The sequence below is a fragment of the Salvia splendens genome, chromosome 17 (genome assembly GCF_004379255.2).
Source record: "Salvia splendens isolate huo1 chromosome 17, SspV2, whole genome shotgun sequence".
Classification (NCBI taxonomy): Eukaryota; Viridiplantae; Streptophyta; class Magnoliopsida; order Lamiales; family Lamiaceae; genus Salvia; species Salvia splendens.
Window position 1 is genome coordinate 7,269,268 of NC_056048.1, and position 23,668 is coordinate 7,292,935.

The 23,668-nt window shown below is 35.7% G+C and overlaps 5 protein-coding genes across 10 annotated transcripts; 2 read left to right on the plus strand and 3 right to left on the minus strand.

Moving 5' to 3' along the window:
- Positions 1-1,500: 1,500 nt before the first annotated feature.
- Positions 1,501-5,724, plus strand: LOC121774024 (mannose-6-phosphate isomerase 1-like). 2 transcript variants are annotated; one of them, XM_042170939.1, is made up of 5 exons: positions 1,501-2,047; positions 2,455-2,589; positions 4,342-4,554; positions 4,959-5,225; positions 5,302-5,724. In XM_042170939.1, the coding sequence occupies exons 1-5, from the start codon at positions 1,694-1,696 to the stop codon at positions 5,632-5,634; spliced, it is 1,302 nt and encodes a 433-aa protein (XP_042026873.1). In that variant the 5' UTR covers positions 1,501-1,693; the 3' UTR covers positions 5,635-5,724. The 2 variants fall into 2 exon arrangements, with proteins under 2 accessions (XP_042026873.1, XP_042026872.1); XM_042170938.1 differs by having other exon boundaries at positions 1,506-2,047; positions 2,422-2,589.
- Positions 5,725-7,703: 1,979 nt separating this feature from the next.
- On the minus strand, positions 7,704-9,638 carry LOC121773431 (40S ribosomal protein S7-like). Its single transcript, XM_042170290.1, has 6 exons — positions 9,482-9,638; positions 8,864-8,946; positions 8,683-8,756; positions 8,487-8,610; positions 8,052-8,234; positions 7,704-7,955 (listed from the first exon to the last, which is right to left on the minus strand). The coding sequence occupies exons 2-6, from the start codon at positions 8,936-8,938 to the stop codon at positions 7,836-7,838; spliced, it is 576 nt and encodes a 191-aa protein (XP_042026224.1). The 5' UTR covers positions 8,939-8,946; positions 9,482-9,638; the 3' UTR covers positions 7,704-7,835.
- Positions 9,639-9,839: 201 nt separating this feature from the next.
- Positions 9,840-14,698, plus strand: LOC121773863. Its single transcript, XM_042170780.1, has 11 exons — positions 9,840-10,063; positions 10,724-10,916; positions 11,025-11,110; positions 11,463-11,547; positions 11,914-11,992; positions 12,133-12,263; positions 12,393-12,479; positions 12,641-12,744; positions 13,160-13,290; positions 13,732-13,845; positions 14,258-14,698. The coding sequence occupies exons 1-10, from the start codon at positions 10,005-10,007 to the stop codon at positions 13,842-13,844; spliced, it is 1,068 nt and encodes a 355-aa protein (XP_042026714.1). The 5' UTR covers positions 9,840-10,004; the 3' UTR covers position 13,845; positions 14,258-14,698.
- A 348-nt stretch (positions 14,699-15,046) lies between these two features.
- On the minus strand, positions 15,047-16,912 carry LOC121773618 (protein ABA DEFICIENT 4, chloroplastic-like). Of its 4 annotated transcripts, none has more exons than XM_042170512.1 (6): positions 16,641-16,912; positions 16,067-16,268; positions 15,878-15,978; positions 15,655-15,783; positions 15,466-15,554; positions 15,047-15,355 (listed from the first exon to the last, which is right to left on the minus strand). In XM_042170512.1, the coding sequence occupies exons 1-6, from the start codon at positions 16,692-16,694 to the stop codon at positions 15,214-15,216; spliced, it is 717 nt and encodes a 238-aa protein (XP_042026446.1). In that variant the 5' UTR covers positions 16,695-16,912; the 3' UTR covers positions 15,047-15,213. The 4 variants fall into 4 exon arrangements, with proteins under 4 accessions (XP_042026446.1, XP_042026445.1, XP_042026444.1 ...); XM_042170511.1 differs by having other exon boundaries at positions 15,047-15,358; XM_042170510.1 differs by having other exon boundaries at positions 16,061-16,268.
- A 1,274-nt stretch (positions 16,913-18,186) lies between these two features.
- On the minus strand, positions 18,187-21,927 carry LOC121775526 (caffeoylshikimate esterase-like). Of its 2 annotated transcripts, none has more exons than XM_042172609.1 (9): positions 21,792-21,927; positions 21,477-21,673; positions 20,710-20,739; positions 20,053-20,179; positions 19,815-19,961; positions 19,323-19,453; positions 19,096-19,233; positions 18,930-19,028; positions 18,187-18,576 (listed from the first exon to the last, which is right to left on the minus strand). In XM_042172609.1, the coding sequence occupies exons 1-9, from the start codon at positions 21,883-21,885 to the stop codon at positions 18,367-18,369; spliced, it is 1,173 nt and encodes a 390-aa protein (XP_042028543.1). In that variant the 5' UTR covers positions 21,886-21,927; the 3' UTR covers positions 18,187-18,366. The 2 variants fall into 2 exon arrangements, with proteins under 2 accessions (XP_042028543.1, XP_042028544.1); XM_042172610.1 differs by having other exon boundaries at positions 21,477-21,668; positions 21,792-21,913.
- Positions 21,928-23,668: the final 1,741 nt, after the last annotated feature.

Below are 23,668 nucleotides of genomic sequence, written 5' to 3' on the forward strand. Positions count from 1 at the left end.
AGTGAATTAAGTAAATAAAGAATAAAGTAGGAAATGAAAAAGGTAGAGATGAAGAGAGAATAAAGTAAAAAGAGTAAAGTAAGTGACAAGAAATGTGTTGACTTTTACTAAATAGGAAAATGACTTTGCTATTATAGTAAATACCAAAATGGAAAAATAACTTCATTACTATGGAACGGAAGAAGTAATATTTGTTAATAATAAAATAATATATCTATATTCAAGTATCACTAGTGTCTATTGACTGTGATATTAATATTTACGAGTACTCAAAAATATTTTAAAATTCTTTAATTATAAAAAGTTGAAGAAGGAACTTTTTTTGCATGTCACAAAATTAAGTGATAATATTGAAGGTTATATTATATTTAGAAAATTCGTCAAAAATATATACTAAGTAGTAAAGATATTTATAAAAGATATGCATATGTGATAATTTTAGTACAAAAATATATATCCTTCAAGGCGCTGAGAGTATTTTTCGTCCGAAAAAACTTGAAAATAGTAAAAAGTAATCCGATTGATATTAATTTATAGTTGACCAACCTCAAATGATATTTTCACAGATTTAAAATGATAGTTTGACAAAGTTCACATACCATAAAATTTTTTTCCCTCTTTATAATATACTAATAATAACAGTTTTTATGGATCTAAAAAGCTAAATTATATTCTTCGGATCCAAAAAATAGTCATTTTTTTTTTCAAATATCCATAAAACGTACTAATTCTAATTTCATTATATTGTTTAGTGGACGAATGTATTGTTTGTATTGAATTGGTTTCTGATTGATTGAATAGTTACCCTGTATAACACTCCCTTATATAGGATTTTGTGATGTGTTTACAACGATAAATATCAAGCTACTTAAATAGACCAATTCAATACAATAATATATTCTGTGATATCTTCAGTGATATGTAGTCTTGGTCTTCAAGTATCATCTATATCTTCTTATGATATTTTGCAGTATATATCTTCTAATAGAATGGGATACTAAATATCATTAATATTCACAAATAGTGAGCTACGTATTTTTCATCGCTCTAATATATTCACGGCACTTACAATGTTTTTCCACTTACTCAAAATAAATCTCATAATAAGTGATCAAATCAAATGTACTACATATTCACATAATTGAATTACAAGTATCCCGTAATCTTCATAAATATAACCTAAATACTATAAGATCAAATACTACTATACTCACATACATAAATTAAATTGGTAGGTATTACGTGATCTTCATAAATATTACCTAAATATTACAAACATATAAAAAAGGAAATCATGAAAAAGAGCTTACCCTAGAAATTAATTTAAAAATATTGACTCCAGCAAGTTGGGTTGGCATGCAAGTAACCAGATGGGTCCCAGGAATGCTGACGTGGCCTAGGTTTGTGGACCCTAAACCTGTCAAACGCCGTTACTGCTTAAATAATGTCAACTCGCTGACGCTGTGCGCCACCGAGTCATCACCCGCCGTTTCCAATCTAACGATAACGTTAACAATATTTTCTTCCCCGTCAACTCCTCTCTCTTTTTCTCTCTCTATCTTTCCCTCTCGATTCTGTTGTCTTCAAAACCGCTCTCTTTTTTATTTCTCCCATGGATTTTTCGTTTCTTCTCAATTTCTCCTCTCTCAAATTCCACTTCATTTCTCTCTCTAGACTTTGACGTTCCGATTCCATGGGCGCGGAAATTCCTGGAATCGTCAGGCTCAAGTGCTCTGTTCAAAAGTATGACTGGGGAAAGCTTGGGGACGAATCGGCTGTGGCGCGGCTGTACGCGAAGAACAGTAGGGAAGAGGTGATCGGCGCCGAACCCTACGCTGAGTTGTGGATAGGAACTCACGACTCCGGGCCCTCCTACGTCGTTGCAGCGGCGGAGGGAGTGAGGGATGGTGGCGTGGAGGGGGAGGACACCTATGATCGTAAGAAGGGAGATGTTGTGAGTTTGAAGGACTGGATTGAGAGGAATCCGAGTGTTGTTGGGGATAAGGTGTTGCAGAAGTGGGGACCTACTCTTCCTTTCCTGTTAAAGGTATTTTGTCGAAATTTCCTTTGGTTTTGCCGCTGTTTTTTCTGGAATTTACTGAAGAAATTGATCTTAGACGTCATACCATCATCTTTCGACTCTATCGATGCTGTACCTAAAATTGAATCAGTTGCATTTTATACAATCTGTACACACACGTATCATGTGTATGGGCAATGCAATCTACATGTTATGCACTCAATCGCCATGTTATCCCGATTTCCGGTAATTAATCAGATGTACTCCGCATCTATGAATCTAGTTTCTGCACCTATTTCCATTTGTATTTGAAAGATGATGAATCGGATGCTAAAAGGGTGTTAATTTTTTCTTTTTGATAAAATTGAAGAGAAATTGAAACGAATTTTGAGCAAAAATAGGTACTTTCAGTGGAAAAGGCTCTGTCGATACAGGCTCATCCAGACAAGGATTTGGCTCGAATTCTGCACAAGCAGCAGCCAGAGGTGTACAAGGACGGTAATCACAAGCCGGAGATGGCTTTGGCACTCACCAAGTTTGAGGCGCTGTGTGGATTTGTTGGTCTTGAGGTAGTTTAACCATCTCTGATTTTATTTGATTGAGATACTATTATTTTTCATTTGCAACTGGAAATCTTTCTAAATGTGTTCAAGATACTTGTACAACAATCTATTTTGTCTGTAGTGATTTTGTTTCGGGGCTCGGTGTATATATGCCGTAATTCCTAACATATTGGTCCAAAAGCCAGTAGGTAAATGGTTTGAGTGGTTGGCCTGTTCTCCATCTGACCTATGGTCTGATGATGTGTTCTCTAATTCTATCTCACAAAGTAGTGTATAATTATGATTTGTTGAATGCTAAGTTGATCTATAAATAGTTAAAGTGGTTGGTGAATCTGGATGGATTTTCTCCCCATGTGCACTTATTTTTTCTCTTGATTGCTTTGAGAGTCTGAGAATATTGATAATAAATTTCATGTGAAGGTGTTCCTTTCTGGAATCGATCAACCATTTTGTATGTCAGCCATGGCATCAGCTAAAATGGCTTATTTTTATGATCCATATTAACTTTGTTTTTGTTGCTTTAGATGATATTACCAGTAGCATCTTTGAACTAGAAAAAAAAATGCAGTTTTTTTATTTTTTGGCTTTAAAACTAGTATTGAAGGAAGTTATGTGAGCAACCTATGCGGCACGGATACGGATACGCGTATCAGTATCCGAAGGATACGGATACGCGGATACGGCTCTTTCCCAAACAACCCGATACGCGGATACGTTTTAACTATTTTTTTAATAAATAATAATAGTGCATAATAAATTACAAAATAGATATTCTAATGTTATTATACAAATAAAAATAATAAAATTACAAAATATTAAAAGCTAAAGTCAATTTCTTTTATGGTCGATTACACCACATCGATTTTTTGGTTATACTTATCCATATTACCAATAATATTGATCAAAATATTTATTTATAGTTACAAAATTAGACAAAGTTAATGGAGTAATAAATTGGCCCAAAAATGAGCCCCAAATATACTCCTTTTCCATCGTGACCACTTCTTGCCCAATTCATTCTCCCATTTCCAATTTTCTTCAATCCCTAGTTGAGGCAATAGCGGCGCCTCCCCTTTCTTCTTCTTCTTCTTCTTCTTCTTCTTCTTCTTCTTCTTCTCCTCCCATTAACTGTCGATTTTGTTCCCAAATCGGATTGAAGTTCGTAAATTGAAAGTTGCGAAGTTCTTCGACAGAGATGGACGTTGATTTCGAAGAGGAGAACCTCAGATCTTTGCAGATAGAGGAGGATGAAGGCCCAATACGGCCCAGCTCGCGGATACGCCGAAGGATACGTATCGAATCTGAGGTTTCCCGGCCCAATACGGCCCAGCTCGCGGATACGCCCAGGATACGTATCGACGGTGTATCCGTCGCGTATCGGTATCGGATACGTATCCGATACGCGATACGGCAACAGGGTGGCGTATCGGTGTTATATAGTGAGCAACTGACAAATTTATTGATTTTGAATGATCTGTGTCAGTTACTATTAGGCATGTTAGCCTTATTGGAGTAGGAGTAGATTAATTTCCTAATGAGGATCGCAAATTTTGGCCCTCGTTACGTTGTACACTCTGAAACACGACTAATCAGTGATTTGTTACATTTTGAAGACATTTTAGTGAAGTATTTAACGGCGCTAGAAATGAACCAAGTTTCAGACTGAAGATGATTGAACTAGCTGAAGATTAAGTATGGATGACATCAGATTCCCAAAAGTTCGATGTATTTATTTTTAGGTATTTCTCTTTGTTTTAGGAACTTAAGAATGTCGTTCGCTTTGTACCTGAGATGACAGAAGTGGTTGGAAATTCATGTGGGATTCAAGTACTAAACACTAGTGAAGATGATGGGGAGAAGATAATGAAAGAAGTCCTGCAATCCTTATTTACTGATCTCATGTCGGCTAGCAAGACTGTGATATCTGAAATAATTCCCAAGTTGATAAGTCGGTTGAATAAAAAAGGCCAGGTATGTAGTTTCTTTTATTAATTGTTCACTATTGTTTAATGTATGCTTGAAACTGATTCTCAGCATATAAGGTGATTTGGAACTAGTCTACTTCATTCTCTCATTTCCCTCATTTTGTCCTGTCAGTTTGAACAAACGCAGCTTCTACTTAGTAGCTCAATTAGAATTATCTTGATGCAATGAAAATGAAACTTCATTAATAGTATGTTGTTATCCACTTTAGCGAGCCGAACTGATAACCTTCTGAGAATACCTATGAGCTCAAGGAAGTTTTATTCGAACTAACAATATCATTACCAGTTGAAAGAGTTGCACACCAAAAGTTTAAGGACCTGTGTTTGAATTGTAATCATTCTATTTATTGTCCCAAAAATTGCATAAATTCACAGAGTAATTTCTGATAGGAAATGAAGCTGACTGACAAGGAAGAGCTGGTATTGCGTCTCGAAAAGCAATACCCCGGTGACATTGGTGTGATAGCAGCCTTTTTGTTTAACTATGTGAAGCTGCAACCAGGTGAAGCATTATATTTGGCAGCAAATGAACCACATGCTTATATACAAGGTGAATGTGTAGAATGCATGGCAACATCAGACAATGTGGTCCGTGCTGGTCTCACTCCAAAGAAGAGGGATGTCCAAACTCTCTGTTCAATGCTGACATACAAACAGGTAAATGTGATGATGATTACAATTAGTCCAGGAGCTCAAATTCCTTATTGTGCGTCTAATTCAACTATTTATGCAGAGTTTTCCAGAAATCCTCCCTGGAGTTGCTGCAAATCCTTATACAGTCAAATATAGCCCTCCGTTCGAAGAATTTGAGGTCGACTGCTATAATATTCCCGAGGAAGTATCTATTGTAATTCCAGCGGTTGGTGGTCCTTGTGTTTATCTGGTGGTTGCTGGCGAAGGAACCATGCATGCGGCTTCTAGTAAGGAGGTGATTGGCGAAGGCGATGTTCTATTTGCACCTGCAAACACTGAGATCACTCTTGAGACTCATTTAGGTTCAATTGTGTATAGAGCAGGAGTCAACAGCAGGGCTTTGGAGGAATTTGCAGCAAAACTAATGCACTAGTTTAAAAACTAGCTGTACATCACACGTAGAATAAGGAAATATGAATCCATTTTCTTAACTGGGAAAATAAAACTTATGGAACTCAACGCACAATCATGCAGTGATTGATCATTCTACGTTGCACATTGCATAAAATTCTTACACATAATGATGATAATCTACTCATTCCCGTGTTTCATGCAGGGATTATATACCCTACAAAATTTGAAGGTCAATTTTGTGTTTTTCCTAAAGTGTTCCATCGTTTTTAAGTAATTATATCATTTAGTATCTATTGTTCCATTTTTTGAATTAAATCCTCCTGCAAAAAAATTTCGGTGATCGAGATATCAAAGTCACAACTGAAATTACACGATTACACAAATTACACCTACATTACCCAAGATTAGACACGTGTCATTTTGATATTCTGGTCACTAAAAATATTTTACATGACATTTTGTTCAAAAAAATGAAACGATTGTAACATTTTTAAATAAACTCTCTAAATGATAGTAGGACAAAATGGACTCTTTACCCAAATTAGAACGGAGTAAAATATAGTTGGAACTGCCTAATGAGCAACCAAAATTTGAAGCCCCATTTGTAGGGTTCACGAAAACAGCTGAAGTCTGGAATTCGAGAGCCTGTATGATTGGCCTAATTGGGACATTCATAGTTGAATTGGTAAATATTTTCAAATAACTTCATGATTATTCACATATCTAAAAAACAACTTTTTTCTCTTTCTCTGAAAGTTGACATTTTATAAACATCTCTCTCTGTAGATTCTGAATAAGGGGATACTTGATATCATTGGGGTGGAGGTTGGAAAAGGGCTTGAAATTCCTCTTTGAACGTGTTCAGCCATGAACAGCGGCAAAGAATTGGAGACTGGATTCGATTTCGGTTTGCTCTTGCAAGAATTAGATGTAAATTCTAATTAAATTCATAATCGATCCAATCAATACATGATCAATATAATTAAGATACCAAATTATTGCTGTTGTTATTGGTGATGGATTTGAGCTCATATTGTCTAACACTAACTTAGGTAATCGACGAACTTTCTTACTCTTGAACTTAGTAGCTGATTTGTTTTCCACTTAAGCATTTTTAAGACTTATCCCTCTGATAATTACAACATATTCCTTCACTTTAATATTCAAGAGATGGGCTATCTACTATATGCAAATGTAAATCTTGAGTAAACTAAGTGCATACATCCTCCATCCATCAAAATTACTTTCATTGTTGTACGGCGCGAATTTTAATGCAAAATTGGTCATAGAAAAATATAAAATAAGTAAAGTATGAGAAAGAGAAAGAGGTGGATAAAAATCCATTTTTAGTATGTGATTAATTTTAGTGGAAAGACATAAATAAAAGGACATAACTATTTTTCATGGATGAAAAAAGATACTACTACACATTTACCATTTGAAAGTTCATTGCATGATACTATGAAGCAATTTATTGTGTTTAGATAGTAAAAAATACATCTTCCATTCGCCAATAAACGCTGCATGTTATCATTTTAAAATATGCACCATCGAATGTTCATTTCACTTTCTCTATTTTGTTTTTGCAATGGACTCACATTCTAATTTTTCTTACATTTCTTTAATCCTGAGTCTAGTTATTTATGAACCAAAAAATATTTGCATAAATTGACAAAGCAATTTATGAATGACAAGGAACAACTTGCCTTTGAATACCCGCCGCCTTGTTGAACTATGTGAAGCATATCGACCACAAGCTTATTTACAAACAGGTATTGTGGTAATTAAATTAAAATGATTCACCCTTATAGCTAAATAGGGGACGTATTTGTCACTACAAACCCATGATTAGAAACTTAAATCCAATATAGTAATATAGATGCACCTCTATAAATCCAAACAATTAATATGGGGATGACTATTAGCAAATTAATATAAGATCATATTCCTATTTAAACACGAGATGCACCTTTACAAATTCTAACAATTGCATAGCATAAAATTCATTTTAACAAATACTAATGATCTACAACTAGGAAAAGCATGAAAAACCGTTAAACGAGGCAGCAAATGTATGGAATCGGAAAATTTAAACCAAAGTGAGATTTAAACTAGGAAAAGAGTACCGCTTAAAATTTAGCTTGGTCAAAACTTGGAACAACTCTTAATTAATCCATTAAAAGCAGAACAAGAAACTAAATCTAGTAAAACATCAAGTTTTCAGACCTCCACTGTGGGGAATTCAAAGACAACATTTTTCCCAGAAAGCTTCCTGTACACCCCAGCAAAAGTTTCCAGCTTATTTTCAGTATCGTTCCTTGACTTTGGATCCAAGAACACCTGCAATTGAAAGAAAAAAAGATGAGTACATTAACATGTGCTGGTCATCCCAGACTAGGAGAGATATTTTTGGAGGCATATCAATGAAGCAAGGACCTTCATGATCTTTGATCCATCAAGTCTGTATCTGATACGTTTCCCAACAATCTCAGCAGGGTACACAACATCTTCAAGCACCGCTTCGTGGACTGAAGTAAGTGTGCGGGATCGAGGCCTTTGGACAGCAGAGCCTTTCTTGGGGGGGCGTACTATCCTCCTGGTAGCAACAAAAATGACATCCTGCATAGACATTCAATACAGGGATGAGCAAATAAATATGCATTAAATACAGAATGAGCAAGTAAAACAATAACATCATTTAGCAGAAATAATACAAAATCATTAACAGTAAAACAAACCAACATCAATGAATTGGAGAAGTTCAGTGAAAAACCAAAACCCAGTCCACCAGTAAAAAAAAGTTGATTATTTTCTTCTTAGACGAACAACAAAAAAGAGAAAATATCTGAGAAAAACAACAAATCCGCGTACCTTTCCGCTGAACTTCTTCTCAAGCTCTCTAACAAGCTTTGGGTGCACCTTGCGGAAAGCTTTCCTCAGTCGGTAGGGAGCATGGATCACAACAGCCTTCTTACCTCCAGCCACATCAATTTGGCTGTAACAAATTAGAATATCTATATTGTCAAGCTCGGATAGTACTGGAACACATTAATACTGATAGACTTACACTGCAGAGTTGATATAGAGGTCTTTCAATTCACTCTTAATGTCTTGGTTGGTGTTTTCCAAATCAAACAAAGCCTGTAAACAGGCACGAAGATCAGAATACATAATTGAGTTCTAAATTCAATAAATTCCTTGTGCATCACAATTGAGTTCTATTCTATGTATAAGGCATATGATGAGACCTGAGCAACAGACTCCTCAAATTCAGTGGGATCAGCATCCCTGTCTTTGTGGATTTTTTGCAATGCGGTAAACATATTGACTTCTGCAGAATACAATATTAGGTTGATCATAACAAGATAGTACTGCAAATTCTAGCAGCAAAAAGATTATAATTATTCAGATAATAAAACAAATAACCATAGAATTATGTGTAATCATTCAAATAAGCTACAAATCGAATGTCATTCCTTAGTCAGTAATGTATCTTATGTACGCCTCCACGATCAATACATCACATTTACCACTTGCACCAGAACAATTGCAATCTCAAATATATTGTTTTGGTGGTCATTGTTTTAACCTATCTAAAAATGTGTAATCATCTACGAATCCGAAAAGGCTTGATTATATCACCCGGCATCCAAATAAGCTTGAATCTCGCCAACAGGGAAACCACTCGACACTAGCAACATACTATCTTAACCCAAAAAAAACTATTCGAAAAACGTTCATCGAGATCCAAATCGCACAACGGGTGCATTTAACAATTATCATATAAAATTCAAATAAACAACCAAAGAAATTGAAACCGCAGCTATATTCAAACAATTTAGAATAAAAAATCTCTAATAATGCACCTTGTTGGAGCTGTGCGAAGCGACAGAGGGGGAAAATCCAAGCTTCGGCGCCGGAGGCTGTACCTGAAAGTATGGATGAAAGGAAGAGAGGGTGAGTACTTCGCAATAGAGCTTATATATTACACCAAAAACCCTTGCAATTTGGGCCGCCATCCACTGTGCATGGGCCGCGATCCATTTTTTAAATTTACTCCAATTAAAACAGCGTTGATATATCCAAAACAACTTGATTTTATTAATAGGAGTAATATTTACCACAACGAAATTATTATGAAAAATTAAAATTTTATATTTTATAAATATTAAATAATCATTAAATTAAAAGAAAGAAGTTTCTTAAATACAATTAGAAATGAAATTCAAGTCGGGGTTTCAACCTGAAGCAGTCTTCTTGTTGATTGGGAGCAAACCCAAAATCTGCTTTTCCCTTGAATCTCCATTTCCTCTCCAACCCGCTCAATTTTGTAGATCAAACGACTTAAATTTTCGTTGGGAACCAAAAAGTAGAAAGTGATAGAGAAAAATGATGTCCCCAAATCATATACCGGAAAATCGTAGTCCTTCCCTCCCGGCCACTTTCAGGTCAGTATTCTGCATAGCATATCCAATTCCATTCCAAATTATTTTGTTTGAGACTTTGTTTTTTCTCAATATTGTTGAGTAGCTCAATTTATGGAGCTGATTGGAATTTCACAGTTTCAGATCCCATTGTGTGTGCGAATGTGTTTATTTTCCTTCACACTGAAGTATTTATGCATGAAGCACTGAAAATTTGCTCCTATGAGAACAGAAGAGTTGATTGGGAAATAGGACTAATTTCAGTTTTAGAGAAATTGGTCATTGTAGAGGTAAATGCGTGGTATGTGTTGAGCTACCAATTGTAGCGGATCAAATAGTGAAGTGAGCCCCCACAGAGAAGGAATGTTTTCATTTTCGTTTTTTCTAGAAGAGGAATGTTCTATTGTAACTTATAGAGTCTATAGTAGTTATAACATGAAATATAGAAAAGGTACAGTACAGGACAATGCTGGTTCGGTTTTTGTGTTTTGCATTTAAGCACGTCGATTTAAAGTACAAAATGCATTACATGGACTGTTTTTAGCCATTTCCACGGATGAAATTATCAAGTGAGTGTACATATATGATGAGTGGTCACAATATTTTATAGATGCCGTCAAATTCGAATTGTCTAGTTGATAAATCATGTTTCTTGTTTTCTTGATCTGATATTGTTGAATGTAGGCAAACTCCCTTGAAGGTCATCCATGTCTTTGGTAACTTTATGAGAATTTGGTCGATCTACTCTGTCTACCGCTATTTGTCTCAAACAGGGGCTTCAGTTGTTTTGTTTATATTCAGCTGTCTTGTTCCATCGTCCATTCTGTTTTTACTTATGCAAAAACCTTGGAAGGGCAGATCTCTTTCTAATACGCAGGTTATCACGAAACCCACTGGGACCTTTTATTCTTCTTCCTTGCTTATTAAAGCTTAAATTTGATATGAACGTCTTTGCTTATGTCTTTAGCATTCTTACTTCCTTTAGGTAGTGCCTTCTGTGATAAATGGTGGTATAACTGCCCTATACTTCATCTTATGGGGAAAGGGGCTTCGATCTTGTGGTCCTCTCAGGTGAACTATCAAACCGATTTTATATACAGCTGCTTTAACTTGTTTATAGGCCTTGCAATTCATAGAGGATGATGGATCGCAGCTACTGGAAAAGAATCCTCAGTTAACCTGGTTACTAGCTTTTGTTTATGTGACCTTCACAGTAGCATTTGTCTGTAAGATAGTTTAAAAAGTGGTGTGATTCTTGATCCTCAGAAGAGTAGAATTACATAATCTGTGACGATACATGTAAATGAAATGCGAAGGACTGGCATGTAGTCATCTTTTATGAAATAAAATGTTTTCAAGGGTCAAACCAATTCGTACATGTAGCTTGCCAATTGCTCCATGAAAGAAATGCTTAATATGTCAGGATCATATTGGCGGAGTATTCAGGTGCTGTCCTTGGAGTGTTATCTGCAGTCTTGTATGGAAGGAGAGATCGTGTTTGGAGAAAGGTATTTTTTCAATAGGTATCACAATTGTTTCCACTTGCAATTTATAGATGCAAAGCTTAATCCTGTCTTGATATTATGTGTACCTATCAGAACTTCGGTAGCTTATTACTGTTCATTCTTTCCCTCTAAGTGAAGGTGTGAGGTAGTAAGATATCCTCGTGGATCAATAATTAAATTTCAAAGAACTTGATTAGTAAACTTCATTAGTGTAGTCAAATTTCTAGTGAATTTCATATGCAGGCTCAAATAGTCTAACATCAATCTGGATGCATAGATAAATACAACTTTTTCTCTTGAAAAACATGTCACACAATTCTTTTTCTCTTGACATGCTATTCTAAGTAGTTTTTCTTATTTCTTTATCAGGTTGGGGGCCTCCTTGCAATGTTAGCATCTTTTTACTTTTTGTCTCAAGGATGGGCCACAGCTTCACAATCTCCTCTTTATATCCTTTAAAGATTGAACTATTGTTAACTATTTATTAATGTATCCCATGCTACTGAAGAAGGTGGTGATTAGGTCTTCCCTTTAAACACATTCCATCCATATATGATTTGGGTTTTGGTGAACTTAACTCAGAACTACCATTTAGTGATAATGAAGATGCAGACGCCCAGCCTGAAGAAGTTTTAGGTGTTAAACAGATGCTAATTCCCATATTTGCTGGAATTTTATCAGCATTAAGGAGAGTGATCGCAAGACGTGTCTCACTTAAGGTATCGACTTCATTTGGCTGTATATGTTTTGGATATCAGTTCTTAATACCTCTGCCAAATGTACACAAATCCGAAGAAACAAACTGGAACTAAACATGACATCCAAATGTGTGCACTTTATCATTACAGAATCAACTTAAAAGACGGTTGAATGCCGTAACCATTGCTTCTGCCACCTGTTTTCTCTTCCCTGTCGCCATGTGGGACATGATCATTGTGAGTGTCATTCTTTTGTCTTTTTAGCTGAATACATATCCTGGTCTTCTTTTTTCTTGTCGCTCTTTATGTTGTAACTTTTTCCCTATTAATCCTTAGGTGTAGAAATTGCCTGATATATACTGATACCTGGTTTCTCAATTGTGTTGTGAACTTGTCAGGGGTCTACAAATGTGGAATTGCCATTTTCTATGTGGGCCTTTTCAAGCTTTGTCGTTTTTGGAATTATTTTGATATTTTATGTGGACAGTATTGCAGAAGAGAGGTACTTTCTTGGCTTTGTATGCATCTAAGTAGGCTTCTGTGCTTCATATGGATTTATACCTTTTAATTTGCTTCTGTGTTCCGGTTTTATCGGGAGTAACACATAATAGCCTAGTTCCTTGTGATCTACTTTGCATAAAATCTGGCTCAAAGTTTGGTAATCTGTTTCTTGGGGCCAGTACCAGTGTACCACCAGAAATTTTACGAGTCTCAGCATACTTCTCAATAGAGCAGTGCTTACTAAAATAGAATAGTAACATGCTGATGAACTTACAATAAGTATGTGTTGTACTTGTGCACTACATCCCTTGTGGCAGTGTAAAATCTGAAGTGTTTCATTATTTCTTTGTGTCATGAGATATTGTAGTCAATTCGTAGTGATACATGGTATATTGATTGGGTGTAACAACTTGCAGATTGAATATGGTGTTCTCATCTCCAAGACATTTGCTGGTTGCTGGAGGATGCATCATTGTGATGGATATTGTGTACAAAATGGATTTCTCTTTGCCTGGCTTTTTACTTTGTGCAGCCATTTTGGGCTTTGGTACGAATGGGGCTTTTTTTGCTTTATTGTTTTTATTACAATGTATACACTCCATGGGCTATGATTTGCATGGATAGAACTAGGCATAGTTCCCAATTTATTGTTGTAGTAGTGCACTTTATGTCAGTCCTGATTATGCTGTCATAAGTAATTTGTCAGGTATTCACTTTTCAAACTTCAAATCATTCACCTTATACTAAGCATGTTTAGTTGTATGCTTTGGCAAGGAAAAGTTTATCAAAATCAGTTTATTTGTTGTAAATTGTTTGTGGATTGTCAGTGAATCCACTTCCATTTATTTTTCAACTTTTTCTTAGTATCTTTGTTAAATTCTTCTTGCCCCTTTTCGTGTTTATGTGGTAGTGTTTATTGGCCAATGGATATTTTTGATGTCCATGTGCACCTGTAAATGGGTTCTCAATGAAGCATTCTAATTTGTAGGGATACATGAAGCAACTTCTTTGGATCGTATGAGGAAAGATTCATTGCAACGTTCAGTTATATCAGATGAAGCTTATGAGGACCAAATTCAGATGTCACCACTTCCAACTTAACGTAAGGACAGTTCCACAATTTGTGACATCATATTCACAGTATATCATGCATCTATTCTATACATGCTTAATTTTCTTATTTTGATTGCGATGAGTGATCTTTTTCTTATAGCAGTTTCTGAAAATGAGAATCGGCACTAGATGTAGCTGCAATTACGAAATTCTACCAATAGCGAATATCATGCTAAGTATGACATTCGAAGATAAATTCTAGTAAACTTGTTTGAGTAGGATTTCTTCACTGTGAAAGGTAGCTTCGTGTCATGAAAAAAAATTTATATTGTTCTTAAATAAACTGATCATCCTAGGCCTTGGTGTCCAAAGAACATTAATGAATTGAGGTTCTTGTGTTTTCTTCGCATGTTGAGCTCATCTGATATTACTTTTCTGAACTCTTATGAACAACACACCAGATGTGGACAACTGCTGAGGCAAGGCTCGGGGTGATTAAGAGCGGCACATATTTTATCTGACTACAAAATTTGCAGTATCTAGCTCAAAGTTGGCAGTATCTTGCTCAAAATTTGCAAAGAACATTTGTGACTGCAAGGATCTCTGTGCTGTTTGAGTAACATGGGACTACAAATATGCTAGGAAGCATGCTAGTTTTGCAGTTCAAGATATTGATTATGGTACATATGTAGCCACCACAATCTTTGGTCTTTTCAGTTTTAGAGGCTATTTTTTTATTTCTGAAAGGATCTGTAAAGACCAATGCTGCGCTGCATATATTCCAGATCGAACAATTCCATAGTTCCCCATTGCTATCTTGATATTGTTGTTCTACATTGTTTTTTTATTGTTCTAGTCTTGTGAAGTAATAGAATCATGTGGCTAGATCAGCTGCTTCTATATTTCCCTCATTCTTACTCTAAATACCTGGTCTGAGTTGATATTCAGTTAAATATTTACAGAAAACAGCTAATGTTGTGCTGCACTTTATGCTAGCTACAGTCCCAGGCCAGCGATGGAAACCAGCTTGATCGTGAATATTCGAATTTGCCTCTCCTGAACCATCAGTTTTTATGCGTGATATTAGATAAAAGTGGAAACAGTTTGTTAATGTTGTTTAGGATGCTCTTATTGACATTTGATATTGGCGCAAGTCACCAACTGATTGCCGATTTTGCTGAGCAATTGATGGTTGTTGTATCATTGCGTGGATTGTTAGGTATAGCTGGGCAGGTTTGTACTATTAATCATGATAGACTAGAATAGATTTGGACTTGCATATAAATCAAACACACCTTGACTATCTAATGATGTAAACAGAGGGCAGAACGGCATTGTTTCACTGATATATGTAGTAATTTAATGGAACAAGGACTACTCCTATCACTGAATGGATTGATGAAAACTGGTTGCTTGCTTAACGAGTTCCATGCTCTGTTTTCCTGCTCACTGCTTTAGTTATAAAATGTGTAAGAATGCCAATGGGGCAAAACAGCAGGCAAAGAGAAACCGAATGCCGGGTTTCCACGTTGTCTTGCAGTCCATCAAAATACACCTGCCTGCTTCAATATAAATTGACTCTCAGTGTTTGTGTTTGGGTATGTGTATGTGTTAGAGAGAGGAGAGAGGAGAGAGGGAGAGAGAGAGAGAGAGAGAGAGAGAGAGAGACCTTGCAGCAAAGAGATCGACGGCTAACAAATGAATCCAAGCAGAAGCGAGAGTCATCTCACTCGAGAACATCTTGGCAATGCCCGGTAGCTGAAACACAAGTAGACCCGTGAGCGTTTTGAGTGCATCTTTCCTCCATGTTAAACTGAAAAATGTTTACAGAACTCTACACTGCAGTAAAAAAACACACCTCCGGCAGCAAGTATTTACTTGCAAACATGTAGCGGATTGTGTCGGGTGTCCACGACAGATAGAGTAGATAAGCATACAAGATGGCAAGAGCAATATAGGGTATGCTGCTTGCCACTATTTTCTTAGTCTGCAAAACCACAGATATAAGAAAACTCAGTGATGTTTGATCATAGGAGAAGGGTATATGAACAAGAAGTGTGTTTACAAAAATGGGTATTTACAAAGTCAGCTTGAGGCGCGACAACCATGAAGGTGTAACATGGAAGCACAGCAACTGTACCCCATGTAAAAGCACTAGCAGCAATCTGAGAATTCGCAAGCCCTGCCAAATTCACCATTCGATGTAAAATTCTTCCGAGCAACACGAGTATATTGATGCTATAAGAGACGAAGCAAGTAAAGACCATTACACAAAGCAGATACGACTGAGCTTTTTCTGTGTACAGCCATTGTTCCAGGAATAGGTATACTAATAGTTCTTGAACCTCCAAGAAAATTAGAGCTTGACCGTTGCCTCATACCAAGAACCCATATTTTCGTGCTTTCATGAGAATTATTACTCGCTCGGGTGTTACATAGGTTAGTAATGGGCGGTCTTGTGTGAAGATCAACCTGCAAGATGATGCAGAAACCTAACTTGTGAGAATCTCACATCAATGGAATGCAAATTCCGTGTTGAATTCTTGCATCAAAACAAATAAACAAGTCCCTAAGAGTTACTAGTGCCACCTAATCAAATCTTGAACTGCAAATGCAATATATTTGCTCCAAAATCATGTTTAATGATAGTGAAATGCAAAATGTAAAAATCAAGAAAAGGCCAAAGACAATTGAATCCAGCATTGGGCATGCAGCAAATTTAAGAGGGATCAACAAACATACTCATTCATTTACAAAAAAAAGTAGCAGCAAAGACAATTGACAACACAAACACAAACACACACACACAAAAGAGGCATTGATTTGACAAGAGAGGAAGCATACCCGGAGAGGAGAAACGCAGGGTGGAGCTCGGAGAAAACAAGAAGAGAATGACATTTCTTGTATTGGGCTCACACAAAAAAAGAAAGAAAAGTCGTTCAAGAAAGAAGGGAATCTTTATGCATTTGCAGAGATGGGGTCTTAATTTATGAAGAATGAGAGAAAAAGTAAATTGAGAGGCGAAGACGCGATGCTGAACTGGAGATGCCCACTCACAGTTTCTCGCCTGTAAATAGTTAAGGCATTTCAAACCCAAATCCAAAGAGACAACGTTATTGGATAGAACTAGAGAATGGCCTTGTCCCTCCGCCGACTAATTTATCCAAATGCATCCTCCTATGCGCTCATGCCACGTGTAATTTGCGATTGTTCTTCAGAGTGATTAATCAGAGTAATATTTATTTTTATTTTTATTTTTCTTTTTCAAATTAACGTTATTCAGAACAGTGAGTATTATATGTCTGTGATATAAGTATTTGTTGATGAAATAGTCGTTAATTTCATTTGAGGGTGTGATTTGGGTATTTGCAATTCCTCAATCCCTATAACAAAAAAAAAAGTCTTACAGTTGGTGATACCCTTTAGAAAATGGATTGACCCATCATGTTGTATATCATTGTATCAATTTTATATATTCAAATACGCCAAAACCTTGATGCATCGCCGCAATCATTATTTAATTATTGATTAGTATTAATTGATTGTTGATTAACTGGATGTATTTTCAAGTGAATTTTTAATTAGGGCTGATGCGCGGTATTATTATTATTATTATTATTATTATTATTATTATTATTATTATTATTATTATTATTATTATTATTATTATTATTATTATTATTATTATTATTATTATTATTATTATTATCATCATCATTATTATTATTATTATAATTATTATTACTACGTTTTGCCGCACCTGAACTTTTTAACGCTTCAATTTCATATTGATTAATCATTGATTTATTACATGAGTAGTTTTATGTATTCCTTAGGAAAATTGCTAATTAAAATCCAATTTAAATTTAATCCAAATTGAGTTCTTGACCACTTGAAACTAGAATGAAGCATTTACGATTTTTGTTGGTATGATCCAAGATCGAAACATCAAAAAGATCTTAACTTTTCAAAATAAAATGTTAGATCAGCACTATTCTAAGGGGTTATTGTTCGCCTATATACAATGCAACCTAACCTAAAAGCACACACTCATTAGAATAGCATATTTGTCACATGAAGACGAACTTAATGATTCAGATTTCAGACCCACCAAAAAAATCTGGAACAGGTCTGGTATGTTGTCGTTCTGACAAGATTACACGCAGCTAAAAAATAAAAAATATAAAAAAAATGAAATCTTTCTCTAATCATGGCTTTTTAAAGCAAACTTTTCAAAGTAAAAAAAAAAACACAACAAACTCTGTGGAGTTGTGATTGGTGCAACAGCAAAATGCCATTATATGTTTGAAATCAAGCTGGCATCGAACCACAATCAATAACCTGTAAAAATCTGTATACCAACACTCGAGAGATGGAAATGAACCTAATATAGCAACAATAAATCACGTGTTTTTCGTGTGTAAAATGCAATCAAGAATGAAAATATCTTGCAAATTCATTTGGTTTTCTGCAGTCTTGAGAGTCTTAAATTCTTTCTTGCAACTCTACAAGTACCTTAAACGAATACTGGAACGCTGTTTTAGCCAAAGCACACGACAGGAGGCCTTGCTTAGCAGTGCTTGTCGAGCCAATATATAATATCGTTGAAGACTTTGAGTATGATGTCATCGGGCTCTCCCTCGAGCAGAGAGTGGAAGGAGTGGTCGTACAGGTTGAGCGTCTTGTCTTGGCTCTGGGCTCTCTCGTATAATGCGCTGCTCACTGATGGATCCGTCACTTTGTCGTCCTTTCCGTGCAGGATCAGTAGTGGCAGAGACACCTGTAGTTGGAACAAGTTTGCGGTTTTCAGAAAAAGAAAAGAAAATTCCTTATTTTAACGAAACGACATTGTTTTGAGCATTTGGCATCAGCTAACGACATCGTTTCGATCAGCGAACATTTTGTCCATATAAGGTTTCCCGACTGTCATATCACCATCGAGTTGACTGAAATTAGGATCCGTGAGATAATTGCGAAGGGTTGAAAAGTTGTGATTTTAAATTCAAATTCCAAACCTTATGAGATTTATCAGAAGTCAATGCAATTTCATGATTTAAATGACAATTGTTCCAAAATATCATCAACAAACTAGAACAATAAATGGTTGTAATGAAGCGATTGAGAGGGACATACCTTTTCCAATTGTTGCTCGATATCTTGCGTTGTCCTCAGCAACTCCACAGCTGTTCTTAACCGAGGCTTATGCTTGTAAGCAACGACGTTGTACGCAGTCTGAGTCATGGCAGAAGTTAGATAAACCTCCTTGTCACAATATCATTAACACGGTCAGAATCACAACCTGTTGTCGCTTCTTCACATCTTTGAACGCCAGCTCGGCCAAGTCCTTTTGTGGGACAAGCTTTTGCTTTGGAAATAGTTTCGCGAGTCCAATTAGAATTTGATCCAATGGCCACGGGGGAACCATTTCATCTGCTAACTAGATAGAGAGATATTCCATCAACTCAAAGCTCGGGGAAACTCTCGATGGATGCTTAACTCGTACAAGAGGAAAACTAAGTAAGGTACCTTGCACATTGGTGCAGCAAGAACTGCACCATTCCAAGCATCGGGTTGTTTTAGGTGCACCTTGAGGGCTACTGCTCCCCCCATAGATTGCCCAAACAAAAAACTTGGCAAAAGACGAAACCCTGGATTCTCTGCATCGGATACTTGTTTAGCTATGAAACAGCTGAGCAAAGGGAAAACAAAAAGGAAAGCATAGCTTTTACTAGCACTACACAGTTAAACCCAATATTCTAAGCTAACCAATTTATCTTCATTTCTACATGAATTCCATAAGGGATATATTCTTCTAATTTCATAAGCCCCAAATGCTGCCTCCTTTGATTCATGAAATGAATACCTTGTACAGCATAAAGTATAGACTCAACACCGCCAGATAGAGATTGTATATTATAAGCACGAGTGGAGATTGTATAAATCATCGTATGTAACACCTTTCACTATAGAGATTGTAGAAGTCGTCATATCTAGCAACTGAGTTTATGGGTATCATACCTTTCACTTTAGAGTATTGCTCAATGACATCATCAACGATTAGGTCAAATTTCGGAATGTAGCCATGTAGACCTTCTGACAGACCGAATCCTGGGTAATCCATAGCAAAAACGGCATAGCCAGAAGATGCTAACTTTCTAGCAATTCCTACAAAAAAAATCAAATAATAATTTAGTTCCAAGAACCTCCTTAAAAACGATAAAAAAAATATAATCCGAGTATCTTATGAGCCACATGCCTTCAAAGAAAAAAGTGCATGTATCACCATAACCGTGACAATAACAGACCACTGCCTTTGGGGACCTGCTATCTGGAACCCAACTTTTCGAGAAAATTTCCAACCCTCTGGAATTCACATCATATGACTGTAAAAAGATATAGGACAAGTTACCATCAGAAACAACATCAAGAGCTTTTGAATAAACTACAAATACCAAACACTGCAACTCAGGGCTGCTTATAACAGAAAGGAGCATTGTTAGATTCTACCGAAGGCAAGAATGGCTAAGCAAACGATAGTTGCATTGTACACCCTCCCTTGGCACGTAAATGATAGGAAGAAAACTCCGTTTTAGACAAGAAATTTTTTAAAAGAGGACAAATCAACGTTCTTGTGTGATCCAAAAAGTGAAGGTTGAAATACTTAACATATTACAAAAACCAGTTTCTAAATATTGAATAAATTCTTTGTACATGAGTCTGAGAGCAGGTTAAACGATGGGATCTCACGAAGAGACAGTTGAATGATATTGCATGGTTAGAAACATCACCATGTAAGAAAACAACAAAGATCAAAGTAGGGAATATAAGAAGAATGTGGCTTAAAGCTTGCAGTCATGCAAGCATTCCTAGACCTTCAACAACATATTAACCTGCAAAAAAAGAGAAACTTTACCTCTGTCATCTTCAACCTGTCGCATGGCATCTGCGAAAACGAGAGGGACAGTCTTGAGAACTCTACAAGATAGATTTATGCATACGGACGAGCAAAAACAAAGGATGGGAAATGAAGATAAAGCTCACGCTTTATAACTTGCAAGGATAAATAGATTACAATTCTTTGCCAATATCATAGAGTAGAAAAAATAAGTAATGTAAATCCGAACTAAAACCAGTAATGTTATCTGAAAATCATGGTTCATTCAATCATGGACACAAGACAATCTGTTTGAAAGGCATATATAGATTGCCATTTTCGCAGCTGACAGTCGAAGGAGCTGATAAGCTTATGACATTCCTATGCAAAGACATCATCACCGGTTTTAGGCAGAGACAAATTGATCCCATCTAACTGATTTAACTAAGGCTTGTTTTATTTCAGTATTTCTACCACAAACTTTCACTTCATCCTAGCTATTAAAATCATCTTCTTGCAGTTTTGGCATTTTAACTTTCAAACATCTAAAACAAAAATGGAGCCTAAATTACTGCATATCAACACTCATTCCCAGCCAACGAAACCACACAGTTCAATATATCAAATTGATGCAGTTAAACAGAGTAAATTCTCATCTTTCGCTGTGTAGCAAACTGCAGAAATCCTAATAAACAAAATTCAAAACATATTGAATTTTTAACTTAACAGATTTAATTTTCAAACGGCCGAAATTTCAAAAGATTCAATTTTTAACTTTCAATTATTATTCCAAAAAAAGCAAAGACCTTAAACAAGATATGATCAATGGAGAGCTGAATGTGCTTGAAGGCCTCACGAGCACGACGCCTGGGGCCCACTTGGTCCATGTCAGCATCCAGAATCTTCTGCAGCTCCTCAGTGACACCCTCGAACTTCACCGGCTTCCCCATCGCCTTCACTGCTGTCTCAGTCTTCCTCCTTGCGGGAGAAATCGTGGGCTTTACTTCAATTTCATACAGAGAAGAAAACCCAGAAGGAATGTTAAAAAGAAAGAAGAGAGTGAAAATTCCTAGAAGAGGGAAAGGTGATGACAAGTTGGGATTCGCGTAATTGAATACTACCATAGAAATGATGCAGCTCAGAAATCTCTGTAGCTCTCAATGCCATGTGGATATGTGAGAGTGGAACGTTTAAGAATTCATAATCGTTTCCCATTATTATGCTTTAGCAGAGAGATAATAAATGTTTAAGTGAAAAGAGCAAAGCAATTAGAGGATAAGATAAATTGTGTATATAATATACTAATTAAATATTCTTCTTGAATGATTTTGCTTGGTCGGAACTCACGTTCAACGCCAATTAAATATTCGTCTTGAATGAATTTTTCCTTTTTTATACTCCTTGTATATAAATTAAAATTGACTGATTTTTTTATGGGAAGATAAATTGCGTATATACAAATTAGTTTATAGACTTTCACACCGTAGAAGAAATAATCAAATGATAATATGATAATTTAATTATTTCTTACCTTTGTCATCCTCCATCATATTATTATGCTTCAAATAAACAGAGTTTTTTTCATCTATTCTAAAATCTCTATTCTCACAATTATTTTCGAGAAACTTAGCCATATCAAATTATTTTAAAATATACTTCTGTATTTATTTTCTCTATCAAATTTATACTTCATCCCATTAGAAATGAAACATTTATTTTTCGGCACGAGATTTTATGTAGTATTGTTTCGTGAGTTAATGAAGAGAGAATAAAGTAAGTGAAATAAAAATTAGAGATGATGTTGTTTCTATTTTAGAAAACGTTTCATTTCTAATGAGACAATCCAAAAAGAAAAGCGTTTATTTTTTTTTGACCGCAGGTGTTCCGAACCCGCCTTCGGCGAAATCGGATTAATCCTGCTCGGTCAGGCTTGCGGATTCGGCCCAGCGGGTGTGGTGGAGTTTGAATCCGAACTCCTCTTCGGCGGAATCGGATTAATCCTGCTCGGCCAGGTTTGCGGATTCGGCCCGGCGAGTGTGGTAGAGTTTGAACCCGTGACCTCAAGGTCACCACAGCTCCGCGCTGCGCTACAACCAGTTGGCGAGGGTTTGAGATTAATATTATTTGAGCATCGTACCATTGTTCTAAACAAATTAAATTATTAAATAAATAATTCATAAAAATATCAATTTAACAAAACGCAATGTAGACCGACCGAATTTTGACGGTGTTTATATGTGTAGTCAAAGATTTTCTTGACACTTATAAAGTTAATTTCATTTTTATTGGAATCATATAGATAAAAATTTGATAATTTTTGTTTGAAGATAAAATTTCGATAATTAGTTGATGTTTTTAAACTTCTCGTCCAAATATCGGCCTTCCAATTCACTTTATACATTTCCAAAAATTCGGTAGCTTGTTTCTTGGGAAATCATTCCATTTTTGCTATAATTCCAATGGTGCGATTTTGCTGGTGAAAAAATTGAGAAGATGGCCGATTGTTGTGAAGATCCAATGACAATGTGCCGGGTCGTTTGCCCCAAGCCCCGATGGGTCGCCTCGCTCAATCTCATTGCTATGCACGGGACATAAAAATTTCAAATAATCAATACAAAATATAATAAAAATATAGAAAAGAAGAACTCAAAGCAATGTGAAGATATAAAAAAAATTGCACTACTCCTCAATGAATGTATTATTTATATACAATTTTAATTTATGATCCAAGTGGAGTAAAAACAATAAAATTAATTACAAAAAGAATATGTGTAACTAAGGATCAAAGAATAGAAGTTAATTAGAATAAATATACAAATAAAGAAAATACGTGTGAGTAAAGATCAAAGAGTAGAAATTGGAATAAGAAACGTACAATGACAGTTTACTCATATTATATAATTCAAAAAATATTTTAATTAATTAACTATAAATTTTAAAATAAATATTAACTAAAACACTTTAAAATATATAATACATATAGATCAATCACACTTCA

Bases quoted from the DNA above. Each gene is read 5' to 3' on its own strand.
- LOC121773431 (XM_042170290.1), bottom strand. From the start codon at position 8,938: ATGTTTACCGCATTGCAAAAAATCCACAAAGACAGGGATGCTGATCCC. The intron at 8,757-8,863 runs GTCTCATCATAT...GCCTGTTTACAG, and splicing joins TTGAGGAGTCTGTTGCTCAG to GCTTTGTTTGATTTGGAAAA. The intron at 7,956-8,051 runs GTCCTTGCTTCA...TTTCAATTGCAG, and splicing joins ATGGATCAAAGATCATGAAG to GTGTTCTTGGATCCAAAGTC.
- LOC121774024 (XM_042170938.1), top strand. From the start codon at position 1,694: ATGGGCGCGGAAATTCCTGGAATCGTCAGGCTCAAGTGCTCTGTTCAA. The intron at 2,048-2,421 runs GTATTTTGTCGA...GAGCAAAAATAG, and splicing joins CTCTTCCTTTCCTGTTAAAG to GTACTTTCAGTGGAAAAGGC. The intron at 4,555-4,958 runs GTATGTAGTTTC...AATTTCTGATAG, and splicing joins GGTTGAATAAAAAAGGCCAG to GAAATGAAGCTGACTGACAA.
- LOC121773618 (XM_042170509.1), bottom strand. From the start codon at position 16,694: ATGTCATTCTCTTCTTGTTTTCTCCGAGCTCCACCCTGCGTTTCTCCT. The intron at 15,979-16,060 runs GTCTTTACTTGC...TGAATTTGGCAG, and splicing joins CGTATCTGCTTTGTGTAATG to GGCTTGCGAATTCTCAGATT. The intron at 15,359-15,465 runs GTCTCTCTCTCT...TTTATATTGAAG, and splicing joins GTCGATCTCTTTGCTGCAAG to CAGGCAGGTGTATTTTGATG.
- LOC121775526 (XM_042172609.1), bottom strand. From the start codon at position 21,885: ATGGGAAACGATTATGAATTCTTAAACGTTCCACTCTCACATATCCAC. The intron at 20,740-21,476 runs GTCTTTGCTTTT...TCGTTTTCGCAG, and splicing joins TTGATCATATCTTGTTTAAG to ATGCCATGCGACAGGTTGAA. The intron at 19,962-20,052 runs GCATGTGGCTCA...TTTTTTTTGTAG, and splicing joins ATGCACTTTTTTCTTTGAAG to GAATTGCTAGAAAGTTAGCA.
- LOC121773863 (XM_042170780.1), top strand. From the start codon at position 10,005: ATGATGTCCCCAAATCATATACCGGAAAATCGTAGTCCTTCCCTCCCG. The intron at 11,548-11,913 runs GTATTTTTTCAA...TTTCTTTATCAG, and splicing joins GAGATCGTGTTTGGAGAAAG to GTTGGGGGCCTCCTTGCAAT. The intron at 11,993-12,132 runs ATATCCTTTAAA...ACTCAGAACTAC, and splicing joins AGCTTCACAATCTCCTCTTT to CATTTAGTGATAATGAAGAT.